We start from the raw sequence: 19362 nt of genomic DNA on the forward strand, positions 1-19362 counted from the left end.
GGAATGTGATAGTTAATATTACATCATAATCTTTACAGGATTTCAAATCATCATGGTTATACGACTCTGGGTGTGCCTACGAGCATGTTTCTAGAAAGGTCTAATTGAGCAGGGAAGACTGACTGAACCCAGGGCCTGGAATTCCGTATAGGAGGAAAAAAAGAGAAAGTGAAATGATAGGAAAATAGATCATATAAGGTTTTCAGATTTTTTACCTATCTAGGTTAAATTTAAAAACCACTTTCACTTTCTTGAATTTTCTATTTACAAAAATATGTTTAATTTATATAATTAGACTGATCTTACTAAGGCACTTAATAGATCACTAAATTGAAAATCCAAACTGGGGATGTTTAAAATATCAATGTCTAATTTGTTCTTTGGTGAAGCACTAGTTATCAATACATATTAAAATGAAAGTAACTTTCAACATTATTTTAATCTTGTAGGCCATAAGAAACTTATTTGTTTATAACATTATAAATTATTTTAACACAGCACACAGAATCATGTCTTACAATCCATATATGTATTTTTATATTTTTTAAGAAATGAAACTATATATAAAACTTTAATTTGACAATAAATAATAGACTGTCTATTCTGCCCAAAATAAAATTTACTTTGGTTATAAAATATACAATATTTCTATTTTACTGAAGGTGTAAAATATTATTTTTACTATAAATGTACTATTATTTATTATGTCTAGAATAAAAAGGATTTATTAATGCATAACTGTGACTATTTCTTTCTAACGTAACAAAGCTATGTCGATCTTAAAATACAACTACCAATTTAGCAAAAAAAAAAAAAGGATCAGAAAATACACATTTTCATTATATATCATAGGACTCAAGAGAGGAATTAAAGTACAAACAAGTTTTGTTGTGTATATTGATAAGCACTTAGCAGTAAGATCATCCGGGGAGAGACATTTCTCTGGGAAAGCTTTCTATTTTCACCATTCATGTAAAAGAAAAATTAACACCAGCTGTAAATGCCCACTGTTTAATTTCCAGTTTGAATTTTGAGATTTAGAATAAGGAAAATATTTAAGAAATAAAACCTTAAAAATTTAACAACACTTTCTAAACTATGTACTTAAAACAATGAACACCAGCTACTTCATTAACTAGCTAGTGTAAAACAGGATCTTGCTATACAGTCCAAGCCTGAGACACAGTAAGTAGCCAGGCTGGCCTGGAACTTACTCAAGTCCCCTTGTTTAAGCAACCCATATTCTGGAATTAAGTGTATTCACCAATGCTACTGGTTCTTATTTTGATAACTTAGGGTCCTTAATTTTAATTAACAAAAGAATATGGGTAAAACAAAGTCATTAAACCCTTGGAAGCAAATTGCATAAAAGAACTGCTACCAATGTTACTAGTCATTCTGAGTCATCAATGCTTAATACATTAAATGAAAGGAAAAAAAATTAATGACTTAGTCCAAAATACTACAGAATACTTTTTACATATGTCAATATGGCCAGTATCACAGGTGGTAGATAACTCCAAGGTCTTTTAATGTTACATGGAGAATAGAAACCCTGGGCAGTATGATTCTATGTTCATTAAAGCCCTCTTTTCTTTTTTCTTTTCTTTTCATTCTCACTCAAGATAATACAGTTATCTTAAATAAAAATGTTATAGCATCGAAGACATTCAATTGTTAACATCAATCAAATTTTCTCGTAATCATACCATGTAACAACTGTTTAGTGCATTCTTCACTGGACTGGATAAAATAGCCTTTCGATGCTTTAGTGATCACCACCAAAATTATGTCATATCTACCTTGTATATATTTCTAGTAATAACATAACAGATACTAGTGTCTTATGGAACCTAGGATACAGTAACATTTCTTAACAGAGTAGCTACAGCTAGTAAAAGACCCTGGATTCTCATTCTGCCCCAAGATTTGATCAGGGCAGGTTATTTCATCTCCTGGTACCAGTTCTCTAAATATCCTTTCTAGATCTTAAATTCTGTAACTGTAATTATGTAATATCCAACTACTAAGTATAAAGAATAAAAGTAGCATTTAACTCAATTTTCTCTAGGGACTTTCATTAAGAAATTCAAGGATTTATTATTTGTTTTAGATACAGAGGAGTACCAAGATCTGTATTCAAAGCAGAAATAAAAATTACTATCTGTATATGATATGAAATCTTATATTTGTTTTTTAGACTTGCCAAGTGGTTCTATTTGGACCACATTTTAAATAAGCCACTTCATGCTAAAGAGTAAGGGATAAAATCAGACTAATCGTGGGGTAAGAGCTAGTCAATGACCAGAGAGGAAGCGACACTATGCTCTTTGTAACTTACACAACTTACATCACAGCTCATGTTAGGGCGGAAGGAAAGATATCTTAATGTATTAAATGGAGGTAAGATGGCAGAACAAGCGCTGTTGCAGAAGAAATTGGGGAACACAGCTCAGAATGCAGCAACACAAAGGGACTGAACTAAGAAGGTAGAGCCATAAGAGATAACTGAATAACAATACCTGGTAATCAACTGATTAATAATCTAAGACTGATATGTGGAAACAGGCCAGAATAACAAAGAAAGCATCATTTATCCTCCATTAAGTTTTAGTCTGCATTTGGTCCTACCATAGGCTCTGACTGTCATCAGCACAGTCACTGAGCAGCAGAGACGGGACAGAACAGGAGCAGACAAGAGCAGCAGTGAAAGGAGGACAGAAAGTGGGGAAGGAGGAAACACAGTTACAACGCACGATTGGCTTGGTGTTGAGTCGTGAAGGATGTATTATAAATTAAGCAAAAGTAAAATCAAGATTACACACCAATGTTCCTCTACTTTTAACTCAATACTTAGCTTGTTGGTAAAGAATCATAAACTTTTAAGTCTGGGAACAGCTGGTCTACCCTTACTGGCCTTTGCAGCCACACCCACACATGCAGCTGATTGTGAGGTAATAAGAGCACGCTTGGAGGATACACACAAATAGCTAGCTGCCTCACAGCTGTAGCCACACAGTCTCCGTGGCTTCAGCTTAACTAGGAAGTGCAGACAAGTAAGTCAATAGCACCTCGGCACTCAGAGATACTGAGTAGTGATTGTAGTGACAGTCAGATAAGTACTCCAGGTAAACGCTAAAAGAGTGCAAGATGATGTTCACATTTAACTTTCCAGTTTAATTTGACCCACACGTGCTTAGTGATTGCCCCATGAATCCACTATCTTCCACTGAAATAAATGAAGTTAATTTTCAACAGCTCCAACTACAAATGTGTAAGTATATGAAACAGTTTTTAATCAGATATTTATTTCCAAAAGGATGGAAAAAGGTATATTATTTCTCTTTTGAAACACCTGGTTTTAAGAGCATAACATTATTTTTAAAATAGTAATTCCTAATATAATTCTATCAAATTAAAAAAAAAACTCCTAAATCTGTTTAGTTAATATCTTATTTTGAAATCACTTTGTCTAAGACTTTATTTGGAATTTTACATTTTAATGGAGGAGATAGTAACTCACTAATTTTAACCTTATTCTTGAATTATTTTTCTAAGACAGCTAGAAATTTAATTCTTAAATATAAAAAGCCAATACAGAGAACATACTGATGTTATTAGAAATCTAGAGCCAATTACCTGAAGGAGAGCCGTGAGTGGAGCTCATGCTCTTGACCTTGGAATCGGAGAGCCGAGAGATACTGTTAGCTCTAGTTCTAGGAGAAAGTTTATCTGATGGCACTAGTCTGGCTCCGCTCCTAATGACAGCTTCTGCAGTGCGTGCAGATGCGCTGCTTCTTGAAATTGTTGCTTCAGAGTCACTACGGGCGGATAATGAGCCAAGTCTTGTTCTTCGAGGCTGAGCCAATAAATCAATCCTAGAGATGGTTCGCCTTCCTGTGGGTGGTTTTGATGTGGAACTTGTAGTGGACACTTCAGAAGCAACGGATGCTTTGTCAGCATCAGCAAGTTCACTGTCAGAAGCTTCACCCAGCCGGGCTCTACGCAGGAGGGACGTCCGGGTGGGCCGTGGCCTTGGGAGAGTAGTGGATTTACTTGTTGAACCAGAGGCAACAGGAGAAGTCTTAGACTTTGTTGCTTTGCTTCCTTCCAGTTTGGAATGTATGTTGTGTTCATCGGCTGAGGTAAGTGGAGTCCGTCCATGAGATTTGCAGGAGTATGTTTCCTGGTCAGATGACATAATGTCAGAAATAGCAGAATGAGGTACACTAGAGGTCTGGTCATCATCTGTTAAGTCTATGGAAGGCTGCCGGATTCTTCCACTGGACTGTACAAATTTGCGACCATCTGCTCTTGCACCTATATCTGTAGAGCGGCTTTTTGCTTTCTTTTCAATTTTCTCCCTACTGCTTGACTTTGTAACATCTTTGGATGGGGAACTCGTGGAACACCTGTCTTTATAGAGACTAGTGAAACTCTTCCGCTTTTGGGTGGACTTTCTTTCTGTCTCTCCAGTCACCAGACTAATTGTACTGGCTGTGTCTACATCAGATTCTGGTGAAATTGAATTGTCTCTATTGTAACTGGGAGTATCTGGGCCTTCATCAGTTTTATTATTATCTTCACGCAGTTTAGCTTCTAGAAAAGCCATCACTGCTTCTGTGTCTTTTAAAATCAAGGTTGTGTCCATGCTAGAATCAGTATCCAAAGAGTCACTCCTTTCTCGAAGTCTACTTGCAGATGTCAGTGCTAAGGCAGTGGGTACAGATGAATTCTGCTTATTGATATGGGGGATAAGTTCTATGGGGATGTTTGAACTGGGCTTGTCTATGGTGAAACTCCCTTGGCGCACTAATGATTTGGAAGACTCTTTCTTGTCTCCTTTTGAAGCCTGGCATTTTGGAATTTCCTCAGCTTTCCTTCTCTTGCTTTCATTTTGTATTACTCTGTCTCCTTTGCTTGTAGAATGTCCTGAAACTTTTTCTAAGAGTTGGGACTCTTGCTTAGAAGATTCCTCCCTACATTTATCTATATGGCCTAAAGCATTTTTTGAAGGAAACTTAGTAGGAGTCCACTGGGCCTGCTCCTTTTGCTCTTGCTGCTGGATTTTAGCCAATGTTTGTTTTACCAAAGAAGTTTCCTTTTCTGTCTCACTCTTCTCCTTGCTAGATGAGTTTCCTGAGTGAAGGAGGGCTTTACCATCTCCACCAGTTTTAAGACTCTCACCATTGACTGCCCTGCTCATTTTACTTAGGCCTCGGTCTGCATCGTGCTTCTCGCTTTGGTATACCTGGGCTTCTTTTTCCTGCAGTTCCGTGTCTTGCTTTTCTCCTATCTCTGACCTCTGTGGAACGACCTTCACTCTGGAGCTCTCGAGTAGCTTCTCTTCATTTGGGAGCTGGGGAAGAGTTCGCCTCTTCCTCTCTCCCTGACTAGCCAAGGAAGTTGTACAACTAGTACTTCTTAGGGAAACACCAGCTTCACCAGTATCTGTCTCTAAAATAAAAATATCAAAGCAGAAATTAATGAGAGCAAAAGGACACATATAAAAGGAATGTCAACTAGTTACAGCATAAGTTTAAAAATACCCTCAGTATAAAATGAATGCCTTCTGTGAAAAATTTGTACTTCCTAAAAAAAAAAAAAAAAGAAAAGAAAAACGGTCAAAATATCTTAGCTCTTAGCAAGGCATTAAAAAAAAATTCCATGTAATATTTTGTATATGCTTGGGCCAGGGAGTAGCACTATTAGGAGGTGTGGCCTTGTTGGAGTAGGTGTGTTACTGTGGGGTGGGCTTTAACCACCCTCATCCTAGCTGCCTAGAAGCAAGTATTCTCCTCGCAGCCTTCAGATGAAAATGTAGAGCTCTCAGCTCCTCTTGCACCATGCCTGCCTGGATGCTGCCATGTTCCCACCTTGATGATAATGGACTGAACCTCTGAACCTGTAAGCCAGCCCCAGTTAAATGTTGTCCTTTTAAGTGTTGTATTGGTCATGGTGTCTCTTCACAGCAGGACAACCCTAAGACAATCCGTATCAATAGAAAATGTGAAAATAGTAAAAAGTGACAGGACTTGTCATAATTTTATAACCAAGGGACTGTTAAACCATAGTTTTCTGGTATATTAAGTAAGGCAGCTTATTAAAATAAATGACTTCTTTCTTTTTTTCAATTTAGCAGATCTCATGCAAAATAAATACTTTTGAGGTGATAAGACAGAGACAAAAAATTTGATCATATTTGAAAGAATTTAAAAATGAAGGGATCATATGTGAGTCTTTAATTGTTTTGCATTTTAAATGTGTAAAATTAATTGTAAAACTTTTTAAGTGATAATTTAGAATACCATATACTTATGTAGCACAAGGTGACATTATTACTAAAAATGAAATAAAAAATAATTAAATCAATATTTGACACCTTAATTTATAATATAAATTCATACATATGAATCATGTGCAAATTATTACCTTATCTTTATGATTACACTATAATGGTAATTACATATTTTTCTAACAGACAGGCATATCAAGAAGGGTAATTTTTTGAAGTTTTAAAATTGTACTTGAACAGCAAAAATTTATAATAAAAAAGCAGAGTGTCTGAAAATGAAATACTAAATCTTAGTAGTTATTCTTTTGTCTTTGGAAGGTTCAATTTATGAACTACACCAAAGTTTTTAAGGAAAAAGGACTTGGGGTTAGGTGGCATAGCATAGCATCTTGTATAATATATACACTAAGGTCCTCAGTTTACTTCATTTAAGCTTAATTTACTTCTTACTGTATTAAGTTTAGTTTGTTTTGTTTTTAAATACACATGGTCCACTAAAAGAGGGAGGGAGGGAGGGAGGGAGGGAGGGAGAGAGAGAGAGAGAGAGAGAGAGAGAGAGAGAGAGAGAGAGAAAAGAGGTAAACATGGAGGAGGAGAGAGAAATTACCGTTTTCTACAGTTGCAGACAATTCCATTAACCTTTCTTCTGGATCATGCCTTGTATGATTAGCAGCCAAACTAGCCCATTGTGAAACCCAACGTTTGCTTCCAGATGAAGATATGGCTTCCTAAAGGAGAAAAACAGAGAGAGAGAATGCAACAACCCTGCCAATGCTCATTTTCATGAGAGAGAACTTCATTCAGTCACAGTATGTGACACAGAAGCCATGTCTCAAGCTCAGCTTGTTATGATGCATTGATTCTTCAATCAAGGCTCTCTAGCTGTTCCATTCAACCAGAATGTGTTCTTATTATGAATGGAGTATACAATCTCCTGTGCTTCTTATACACTAACAAGGTCCCAGGTACAACAGTTATTCTGTTGCCAGAGGAGAACAGACACAAATCACAGCTTTGCAGCTAGCCCAGTGCAATCGGTTTTACTCCATTAAAAGGAAGAGAACCTAAAGGGTTATTAATTAAAGTTATCTGTTAGTCCTATACTTTCTAAGAAATCAGACTGGCTTCAGGGTTTCAAGACTTATCAAATATGCTAGGTTATATTTTAATAGATTTCAAGAAACCAAAGCCTGGGCTGGAGAGATGGCTCAGCAGTTAAGAGCACTGACTACTCTTCCAGAGGTCCCGAGTTCAATTCCCAACAACCACATGGTGGCTTACAACCATCTGTAATGGGATCTGATGCCCTCTTCTGCTGTCTCTGAAGACAGCTGCAGTGTCCTCATATAAATAAAAATAAATAAATCTTTAAAAAAGGAAACCAAAGCCTGGTATTTCTATGGTATTTGAGCTTAAAATTACACACTCTATGAAATTTGCTATACCCAGTCGTACCCAGACCCATCTATGTTTTGATCTGTCTTTGAACCTTTCTAGTGAAGTGCGTATCCCTTAACTCATGGACATACCCTAGCATTTGTATGCTGTGGGTAATATAAAAATTATCTATCTCAAGCTGAAATCAGAGGTGGGATCAGCCTGTGAAACCTAGTGAAGTAAAGAAAGGGAGCCTGGGGATATATAGTTCTGTGGTAGAGCACTCACTTAGCAAGTACAAGGGCAGGTTCAATCCCTAGTACTGTAAAGAACAAAGACACCTCTCACCCAAAACTTAACTCAGGCAGCCATTCACACTAAAAATATAAAACTACAAAAGTTCATTTTGAACTATTTAAATATACCTTTTTTTTTTAAGTTACTGTGTTAATTATGAGCAAACTGATGCTAGATACTGATAAAGTAATGATTCATGTAGATAATATATTGTATGGTATCGAGAATAGATTAAAATAAATGTAGAGAAAGATGTATATAGACAAACTGGACACCAAAGTTAGCTGACTTCTTGGACTCCCTTCCAAGGTCTTGCAATACCCGTCTATAACTCTTGAGCACCAAAGACAGTACCAGATGACAGAGCGGCTTCATTATTATACACTTATGGCATGTTGTGCTTTGTTCTAATGGCCTGTTACACGATGGCTACAAAGACAGGAACTTACTGGAACTATATGAATTTTACCTGGCATAGATGGAGGAAGAGAGAAGAGGGAATCTAAAGTAATTTACATAAACCTTTCCCTGGATTTATTAAAATACCAACACACTCCATGATATTATTATTAATATGTTTTCAGTGAATAAATTAAACAGAAATTAGAATAAAACTTCCCTAAGTTTAAGAGAAATAAAGAACACTAAAAGCCTGTAATTGTTCTAACAATTTTCAGAAAATAGCAAACCACAGGGGAATAATTTTAACACTATTCCGTGAGCATACAGGTCTATTTATCTGTCCCTAAAAACATATTTGTAGAAATATAAATGAAATAGTAATGTTATGTAACTTGGATTTTCTTTTATTTACATTTTATGTTTATTCACCACTCACTTACTCCTTAGAGAAAATTAATCTAAAGAGTAAAGTGATGAATTAAGAAAAAGGCTGGAGAGATGGCTCAGTGATTAAGAGCACCCGACAACCTGAGTTCAAATTCCCAGCACCCACATAAAAAGCTGATCATGACTGTGTGTGCTTGTGACATCAGCAGCAACAGTAAAGGCAAGCAGCTGGGCAGCCCAGGCAAAGTCCTTGTCCTAAAGCAATAAGGCAGAGAGTAATAGAAGAAAACATGCATGTGCTCCTCTGGCTCCCACATGCATGTGCAACATACACGCATGCATGCACACACGCACATGCACACACAGTGCTCACCTCAAACTTAAAAAAAAAAAACAAAGTCATTTAAGGTTTCTGGCCTTACAAATGACAAGATTTAAGATAGCAGCCAAGTTAATTTGCACTGCATTTTCCTTATTTTTAAGACAGCTTGAAGGCTGTTTCCACTACAAGTCACTGCCTGTTATCTGAACCAGTAACATAGGTGTTATGCAAGTATATTCCCTTCTGCTACATAGACTGGAATAGAATTCTGACGTCATAGTTATGTGGTCAAACCGTCCTCAGTTACATCACTCTCCTTACATCCAGTACCACACTGGCTCTTACTGCAGCGATCAAGTGTATCCCTCTCATGTTTCCTGCTCAGTCTTCTAATTGCAAACACATAACCCCCACAGAATATAAACAGGGCATATTTCTTGTTTTGTCTCATTGTGCTACTTACAAAGTGGAATATGGAGCTTATTACGTGTTTGCTGAATTGTAATTATTTCACTCACTAACACTGAAAGAACAATGAAAATTAGAACTGCTTTACATTTTCATTCAAAATGATAAAAAGTCCAAATTTAGTTTTTAAGCATTTCACAAGGGGATATACATATATACATATATATATATATATATATATGTATGTATGTATATATATACTTATATATATATATATACTTAAAATAACTTCCAAATGATGAAAACTTGTATTTGATGCTATAAAAAGAATTGCATACCTCTGAGTTATGAAACCCAGGTGTGCTCAATGGCTTTCTGTCTTCCATTACTACTGCAGCAGAGTTGAGAGCCCAGTCTTTTATGAGACCTTTATGCTTTTCATTGATAATAGGCCTATTATAATCCTGATTGTCATCTACTCCAAATACCTAGAAGGAAAAATTTGTTTCAAAATGAAAATAAATGTGGGCACCAGATTAGTGTGTGAATATCAACAACATCAAAAGCAAATAAAAAAATCCTAAATTAGCCTCACCTAGCAATTTCAGAAACAAGGGAAACTTGTGTAATGACAGGGTGACTTCCAGCTGGACTGGGCATGAAGCCAGCAGCTGTAGATGTGTGATTATCCTTAATAGTTAGCAAATATTCCAGTTGATGAAACTAAATATTCAAAATACTACATTAGATTTGTTTAAAGGACTTGACACTAAACATTAAAATCATGGAAAGAGTCAAGAAAATACTCGAGCACACTTTCAGCTTGTTTCTTGTTTCCATTTTGGAGAAGCACGTTAGAGAGTAGAAACACATGCCTCTTTTTGTTTTTTCATTAAAATGGATGTTTACATATATAACTTGCATTTATACCTATAATTTCCTAAGGTTCCAAACAAATTTCACTGTATGATTTTCAAACAGAGTATAGTAATTTGTCTGAAATGCAGGTTCTTGACCGACTCACACAGATCAACTTTAGTGACTATCAATGGTCAGCACTTTGAAAAGCTCAGCACAGAGACAATAGCCATGTCAATTTATTTTCCCATCAGGCAAGACCTCAGTGTTAGTTACTTTCTGGCACATGAAGGGACTTGGACATTAGACCTTGCAGACAGACGGAAAAAAAAGCTATAGTGAATCACACTTAACATTTCGTTTTACTATTCGGTTTGAACTCGTTTATTACAATAAAAAAATATAACATTGAACTAGTAATCTGTAGAAATAACCTTTAGGACCTTCACTTTTTATAAGGGAATACCACTTTCAGTGGTGCCAATTCTTTTTCACACTGACACATGACTTTCTCATTTGCATATGGGTGTATTCATAGCTATATTGGGACATATGTAGTGCAAAGGCTGTAGGTTGGCATGCCTGCTACACTAAGACACAGAAAAAGAAACTGATGGTCATAAAGTGATCTGATAAGTGAAATGCGAAAATTTTACCACTAGATGGTGCTTAATTTAAAGACAAGGTTTTTCCCCCCAAGAATTTGGTTAGAATTATCTTTGCTTTACGTACAGGCTGCACATTACTAACTTTAAGATAAATAAGAACTTTAATAGTACATGGAAACCAGGGTATAGATGGGAATATAGTTTCTTTGCTTCACCTTGCTAAACAACAGAGTGGATTAAGCAATTACAGCAGTACGGCAAAGAAGGTATACCTGTGTTCTGTCACTTTACCCTGATTTATAAGGAAAGCAACACTAGCTGCTGAAGTGGCTCATGTGTGACTTTTACAAAATGGTTCACTTCAAATTTACTGGTTCATTTTATTATTTTTATACAACTAGAAAAATCTAACTCAAATTTGAAGGTAAAAAAAAAAAACCCATATATAATTTCTTACATTTTGCATCAGTATGGCATGCCAATTTATAGTTTCTGATTTGGAGATATTTAATTGCATCAGATATAAGTTTGGCTTCTTAAAATATATTCATCAGTAGTTTCCAACAAAGAATATGGTAGATCTCTTCAAAATACTCCTAGTAAAAATGACTTGGATAGTACCTTGTTAATAGACTATTATTTTGAAAAGGTAACAAATTATAGCCTGAATACTTCAGCTCTAGTGGGAGCTGAAGGCAACAGATAGTATAGTACTCCTAGCAATTTTCTGTACATCCTCTTATCAGAGATACACCTATACATCTATCTTTTAGAGAACTGCAAATTACTTCTTTCCCATACAGGGCAGGAAGAATTCCAGTGTGGCAAAAAAGCTTTTAGGTTTCACATTTATGATTTAGTTAATTAATTTATTAATTATTTTTGAGCATCTCATACTGTAATCCAGACTGACCTATATACTCACCACATTCCTCCTGCCTCAGCTTCACAAGAGCTATAATTACAGGATAAATAAGCCACCAGGGCCAGCTTTTACAACATACTGAAAAAATTAAGATAGCAATGGATAGTCCAGTTTAACCTAGAATGCATTCATCTCTGTGGAGGCACACAGACATCTGCTTGTGACATCCTGCGTGTGGAAACAGTGTACAGCCAGTTACATTATCTGTATACCCCGAGGCATGCACAATTTTCTTCACTTCTAGAATACTACACTCTGACATGGGATCTGATAATGGTCTAGAACTTGGGAGTGCTTCAGACACCAAATTTGCAAGGTTTTCCATTTTTGATTCTAGATTCTGTCACTAGATTTCATCCACATGTACTTAGTTATTTGATTTATCACCTGAATAGAAAGTGGCTTACCTGTCATTATTATCATGGATACCTCAAAGTACTTGCAGTTTGTTAGCCTTAAGTTTTTTTATTTTCTCCCTGTCCTCCTCTGACCTGGTGTCAGTCACAATTCCAAATTTGTTCATAACAAAATCTGGCTCCCTCATCTAGCCAGGACTTCTTTAGGTTGGTCTTCCACAAGATAAAAAGGACATAAAGATGTCTAATCTGTATCCTTTCTTTCTAAAATCTTCACAGAAGTTTGCTAGTCCATTTTTAATTCTCCCAGGGCAGATGTAAAAGGAACTCTTTAGGGGCTGACAGATGACTGAGATGACTTGTGTGTCTAAGGAGAGGAGGGACATTCACATGCTGCCTACCACTGAGTCCTTGATCCAGGTAGATACCATACCATCTCTACCTGAGGATTTTAATGTTGGGGAAAAAGGTCAGTACCTTTTGTCTCACTACTGCATGTGCTCCACACTATTGTATGTTCTTTGAATACCTTCTCAATCTTTACCTAGAATACGTACATATCATATTCACTATAGAATTCCCACTTATAGCTCAGTGGCTACTCTAAACAAATTAAACAACTGGTTACTGGGGCATGGTACTTAATACTGTAGGCAATTAGGCCAGGTACTACAGGATATTGAAAAATCTATATGACATTTCTTCTTTACTACCAAAGTCTAATACACACACACACACACACACACACACACACACACACACACACACACACACGAGTCCAAAAGAACCACACAGAGACACTTTATTATAAAAACCAAATTCCCATGAATATCAGACTATACTTTTAGGTTCCAGTCTCAATTTTAGTTGACAAAAAGAAAACAAAAACAATTCCTTCAGGTATTAACAGAAACCTTTGGTTTTGGTTTTTTTTCTAATACCAAGTTATTATTGTCATTATGTAAAAGTCCAAACTACAACGGCCAAAGTTTCACACCTTTCCATTCAAAATGGCATGGTGGGGCTAGGGACTGGTTGTACTCCATTCTAAAGAGCAGAATCAAGTTTCATGGATGTTTATATCCCATCTATTAACCAGGTACACAGATCAAAATTATACTTAGTAATATCAGATATAGGAGATCAGCTCACGGTAGCAGGAAGCAGAGCCCAGTGTGAGAGGAGGGAAGAGGAGAAAGCTATGTCATAACTATAACAGTACACATTTAGACAAAATGATAATTTCATAGCAATAATACTTAATTTATTAGATCAATATTTTGGACCGCAAGTATAGCTTATTAGTGGCAGAGTGCATATCTAACATAATGAGTTTTAGCACTAAAAAAAGTCCTAATCAACTAAAATAAACTTAGGATTCATCTCCTCATAAGAAAGCTAACACCAAGCTTTTGTAGGCTTATATTAATTAAAGAATGGTGATGCACCATTTTAATCCTGTCAAGGTGTAAGAATAGTAGAATAGTCAAGTCTCAGATCTGAACATTTCTTTCCCCAAGGACAAGGCCCTGTGGGTAAGGTGAGTTGGGTCTCTGTAAGTTAACCACTAGCACAGACTCAAGAACTATGCTCAACTCTAGTGCATAGAGTCAAATAACTGGAGATGATTTAAGAAAGGAGTTTTGTTTTTAAATCTGTAGTATTTTCCCCAGGAAAATATAACAACTTTTAAAAAGATAAGTACCTTAAAATTCAATGGAATAAATGTAAGTGTTTAACGTTATGATTTTGATATTTGTAACTAACCTTTCAAATCTAAAATTTAAACAAAATTGTTACAAGAGTTCAGAAAGAGGTTAGGAGAAATTATTTGCCATTCATTGTAATACACATATACATACAGATAAATTTTTCTTTTTTTCATTTTTATTTTATGTGCATTGTGTTTTGCCTGTGGTTTATGTCTGTATGAGGGTGCTGGATCTCTGGAACTGGCAATACAGTTGTGAGCTGCCATTCGGGTGCTAGGAATTGAATCCAGGTCCTGTGGAAGAACAGCCAGTGCTCTCAATAGCTGAGCCACCTCTCCAGCCCCAATACAGATACACTCTTGTTAACAGCATCGTTTACAATAGTCAAAAATGGACTCAAACTCAACATCTGTCAATGGATGGATAAAAGTTTCTATAATAGAATAATTTATGATTCAGTGACATAAAAGAATGAAGTAGCATAGCATTGCCATAACATAGATGAAGCTTCAAGACAATATTCTAAGTAAAAGTAGCCAGTCATTAAAGGCCACATATAGAACGACTCTGTTCATATGAAATATCCAGACTAAATGCAGAGACAGAAAGCAGACTGTTAGTTGCTAAGGTGTCAGAACAATGGGAAAAGATGTACTTAAGTGCAATTTTGTTTTAGAATGATACACATTCTGGAATTAGACAGCACCATCATCACACAATGGTATGAATGTACCACAGCATCCAAGACACTTCTGAGATGACTTTCAATTGGTCATCCTTCTGCTGCAGCTTACCAAGTACTGGAATTATAGGTGAATATTAACGGAACTGCACATTCTCAATGCCTAAAATATCTAATTTTATGTTATAGGAATTTTACTTTGATTTTAAAAATAAGGTACCATATAACTCTTTCTCTTTGTGCTTCTTTCTGAATAAAAATAGTTTAAATTCTCTGTTTTCTTTCTTATAAGTTCTCTCTCTGCAAAGTAACTGTGGCCCTCTGAACAAGCCTTTCTTTCTCGAACTTTACTCTTGCCCTTCACTTTCTGATTAAGACTGGTGCATATATATATATATATATATATATATATATATATATATACACACACACATATATATACACATATACATATATATACATATATAATAAACTCTTATCTCTATTACAGAGTTAATTATATATGCTACAAAATTAACTCAGCTGGCAGTTAAATCTAGTATTCATTGAGAATATTGAGGACAGTACCTTATAGTATGGAGTTTATAGTTCTTTCCCACTTAGGTAAATAAGGACAAAAACCACAGAACTAGTAAAGCAATGACTATGCTTAAGACGAGAATGCAACAAGACCATAGTGTCTACAGACCCTTTTAGAGAGTTTTAACTATTTAAATTAAGTGACTAATTCTTTGATGAACTTTTAACCTGAGACATTCCTTTAACATGTTACACTTCTCAAAGCATTCAACATATAACTTTATTTGTAAGTATATCCCACTAAACATGTACGTCTTGAGACAAAGAATACACAGAATTTTCAATTTGAATAATCTTTTCCTCATACAGAGGCTAGCACACTATCAATGAAATTACTTCTTCAATGATGGAATAAGAAAGGAAATAAAACTATATAGGAGTTTTGCAGATCAAAACAAATTTAGTTGGGCAACAGCTGCTCCAACTCCTATCATACATACTCCAACTTTAAAGAGGGAGCTACAGATGACTGAGCATGTCTGTTTATTACTCTAGTCCTTTCAAGTCTCTGCTTATGCCTCAGTCTAGCTTTTTTTTGCCCTTTATTTTCTCTGCAATCATCCATTTATCACTTCATCTTCTTCAGATGTCTAAATCCAGGTTCTCCATGTTTGTTCTAGCAAAGCCTAGTTTTAAGCTGGCCTGACCTCAGCTTCTAGCTTTAACCATACCTCCTGAACTCTCAGCTTTCTTACTGTGGCAGACACATGACAATGGAGTGACTCTTGTTTTCTTTGAAGCAGTATTGGTTTTAGATTTTTCTGGTTTACACAACTGAAGAATGGACAAATTAGCTATCCAGTTGCATAATACCATTCTTTTTAATGGTCCTTGCTCTTAAAACCTTGGGTTTCTCCATTCTGAAAGTGATGATGTATTAAAGGGCTCCTTGAGAATGAAAATGATGCATATGATAATTTTAGACAACAATTAATGATCAGATTCTGTGAACTCCCCGCTGCCTATCACTTTCCTAAGTAGGCCTATCTGTAGAAATGCCTTCTTTCTTGCACACTGCACCAGGCCAGGCTTGTCCCTTGTACTATAATTTCCACCTTGTTTGTTTGTTTGTTTTTTTTAATTTAACCCCTTTAGTGCTGAAAAAACCTTTTCAGGACTCACCAGACTTTGGGTAGAGAGTCATATGTAGAAATGAGTAATATAAAAACTAATAATTAAGAGGGCCTCTTCATACAGCTATATGACATGACAAGCTTCCTATGTGTTTTTTGAATACCTGTTGAACCTAAAAAGTCTTAATTTCTTAAACAAATGACACACTTAAAGAGGTTGATTTAACCCAAGAGGATAAGTAGTACATATAGTTTATACACTTAATTCCAGATGCTTGGAATTTCTTAATGAATATGTATAATCATAAAATAATATTTAATGAAAAATATTACTCAACTGTGGAGTGAACTGTCTATGGCCTTTTAAAGTCCATACTTCTTTTTTAACAATGGTAAAAGTACTGCTTACATATAACACTTATTTTCAAGACTAACAGGTCTCTAAAAGTCAGGCATAATGCCACTATAACAGTAGAATAATTACAGACTCAATACATTTATGCTTACAAATTATACATGTATATCAGTGAATGCATTGCAAATACTACAGAACAAATACTAAAATAAAAATAATATAATGAGAATTAAAAGTGAACATAGTCATACTATTTTTGCCTACATCCCAGAGGGTTAGATCTTGGTCATTCTTTGATGGACATTTCTTGAAATTAGAATATTCTAAATGTTAATGTACACATGAACCACATGGTTTTCTTGTTTTTAATATAGAATCTGATTGAATATGTATGTATTAGCCACTTAAGTGATATCAATGTTGTTCACTCATGAGGATATTTTCAGTAACAAGAATTTAAACAAGAGACTAATGTTTAGTCCAACTTAGATTGCTATTTTCCATGTGGTGACATAAATAGCTCATGCTAAGGTCCGCCATTTACTATCATAACAAATTGGGAAGTCCTTTATAAGTCATACAACAATCACCTTGTAGATAAACAAGCAACATCAAGGGAATATCGGAAATTAAATAGACAAATCATGAGGACTGGGACTGGATAAACCTCACTAAAATGAACAAAACATATAAACACGGATTTTGTTCTGATTCAGCATAGATAGTAGTGAAGAGAAACAAACAGAAAATGGGTAAAGCTAATCAAAGCAAATGCTATTCATCTGCTCCCCAAATGAAATTAGTCGGTAGAAAACCAGTTAACATTTATATTCATGTAGAAATCTATCCTTGTTCAGTTTCCATAGAAATAAACACGAAATGACAATAGTTTTAAAGCCAATGAAATTTATATACTTTAAAAAGGCCCAGGTAGTTTAAGTGTAGAAGACTTAAAATTTAGGAAAATTCAGAATATAAGTGAAAGTGAAAGTAGGAAACGTTTTGTCCTTGCTTGCTATTATATTAGTCTTCTAGGTCCCTAACAAAACCCTAAAGTCCCAACTCCACCTATTGCATGGGAACATTTGCACCACCTCTCCAATAAGGTTCAAGAGTCAACAGCCCCCCACAACTACCATCATACTCAAATTTCAATTATTTACCTTGTCAATCATTTTTCTTGCTTCCACCTCCTCACTGTTGGGATTCTCTAACTCAATGGTATAAGTACCCTTGTCACTTTGGTCATCATCATTATCCTTTTCTGAAGAGGCAGAAGTAGCTTGATTTTTTAACATTACATCCATCTCCTGGCTTGGTCTGTGCCCAAGACTCCCTGAACTTCTTAATAATGCAGTTTGTAGGAAGGGTATTGACACCGATGGCTCCTCTGATTTCTGTTTTAACAATTTCCCATGTGGAACACCATGCCCCCCTCTGTGATGCGTAGAGCTAGTCTGTAAAGACAAAGAAACCACTTTGGCATCTGCTGGTGGAGATTTTGCTTTTTCAAGTTTTTTATGTGGTGTTGAGAAAGTAGTTTCCTGACATAAGATGCCTGAACTTTGAGTAAAAGAATATGACCTTCTCTTTCTGGAATTATCTTCATCAAAGAATGCAATCATAAAAGCAGTCTGACTTACAGCAGCCTGTTCTTGATGCTTTTCGGTGGACTGGGCCTTCTTTTTCTGCTCTGAGTGATGGCGGCGTAAATGTTCCTCCAGAGTTGCACGCTTGCTACAGCGCCTGTGCGCCCCAGCATTCTCTGAATCACTCTGTGTACCATCATCATGTTTGTTTCCTGGACACAAAAAAGACATGATATAATAGAGAAGAAAAAAATTCCATGTAGAAAATCAGAAGCACATACAAAAGTGTCATTTGTTTTGCTACCCTTCCCCTTTCTAAGACAAAGTTGTATGTCCTTTAGTGTAACAGGTTCTGCATACTGCCCTCCTGCTCAATAGTTATAATTATATTTCACCCGTTAATGAGGCCCTTTATAAACAATTGAGTTATTACTTTTCTTTCTCTAAATCTCAACTTTATAAAAGATTCCTCAATCCCTTAAAAGAATAAGCAATGTTCCATCACCTGTCATAGTTTGTACTTCTAACATTAATACACATTCACTCTGCCTCTCAATCGTAAACCTTTAGTAATAAACAAACAAACAAACAAACAAAAAGACCAGACTCCAAGGTTTCAACCCTACACAAAGAACTACAGGCAACTAAGGGATGCCAAGAGTGGGGGAAACAGTCATTCCCCCAGGGAAGAACACACCAACTGATTATCTAATACCAAATGGTCAGCCCTGCCTGAAAACATCAGAAAAGCAAGATTATATAGACACAGTAGATTGTTTATATATTTAGAAATTATGTATATAAGAACAATTAATGAAAAAAGTGAGCAATAATTTGAAAAAGAGTAAGAAGAGGTTTATGGGAGGGTTTGTACAGAGGAAAGGAAATGAGAAAGTAAAGTGATTATAATTTCAACAAAAAAAAGGAATAATTTAAAAGGCTGGTGTAACTCAAACACTATTTAACACAATATGAATGTCATTAAAATGGAGTATATCTAAATTATGGTATTCAATAATTTTAAAAGTTCAACATACCTTTCAATAAAAAGACTGAAATTTGTAGCTACTATTAATAACAACCAATGTTTACAAATGCTTTCCTAGAACTCTAGTGGCTTCAAAGAGTTAAATGATG

At 35.6% G+C, this 19362-nt stretch overlaps 1 protein-coding gene across 11 annotated transcripts in view; it reads right to left on the reverse strand.

The window, feature by feature from the left end:
- Positions 1-19362, reverse strand: part of Cep170 (centrosomal protein 170) — an 84586-nt gene that overhangs the window by 20922 nt on the left and 44302 nt on the right. For 5 of the 11 annotated variants that reach the window (XM_021160681.2, XM_021160674.2, XM_029481033.1 and 2 more), the window contains exons 9-13: positions 18280-18437; positions 17800-18093; positions 9827-9976; positions 6903-7023; positions 3640-5457 (exon numbers count right to left, since the gene is read on the reverse strand). In XM_021160681.2, coding sequence (XP_021016340.1) covers positions 3640-5457; positions 6903-7023; positions 9827-9976; positions 17800-18093; positions 18280-18437 — 2541 coding nt within the window. The remainder of the gene's footprint in view (positions 1-3639; positions 5458-6902; positions 7024-9826; positions 9977-17799; positions 18094-18279; positions 18438-19362) is intronic. The other 6 variants (XM_021160699.2, XM_021160708.2, XM_029481035.1 and 3 more) reach the window with 3 other exon arrangements.

Source organism: Mus caroli, chromosome 1, assembly GCF_900094665.2.
Source record: "Mus caroli chromosome 1, CAROLI_EIJ_v1.1, whole genome shotgun sequence".
Taxonomy (NCBI): domain Eukaryota; kingdom Metazoa; phylum Chordata; class Mammalia; order Rodentia; family Muridae; genus Mus; species Mus caroli.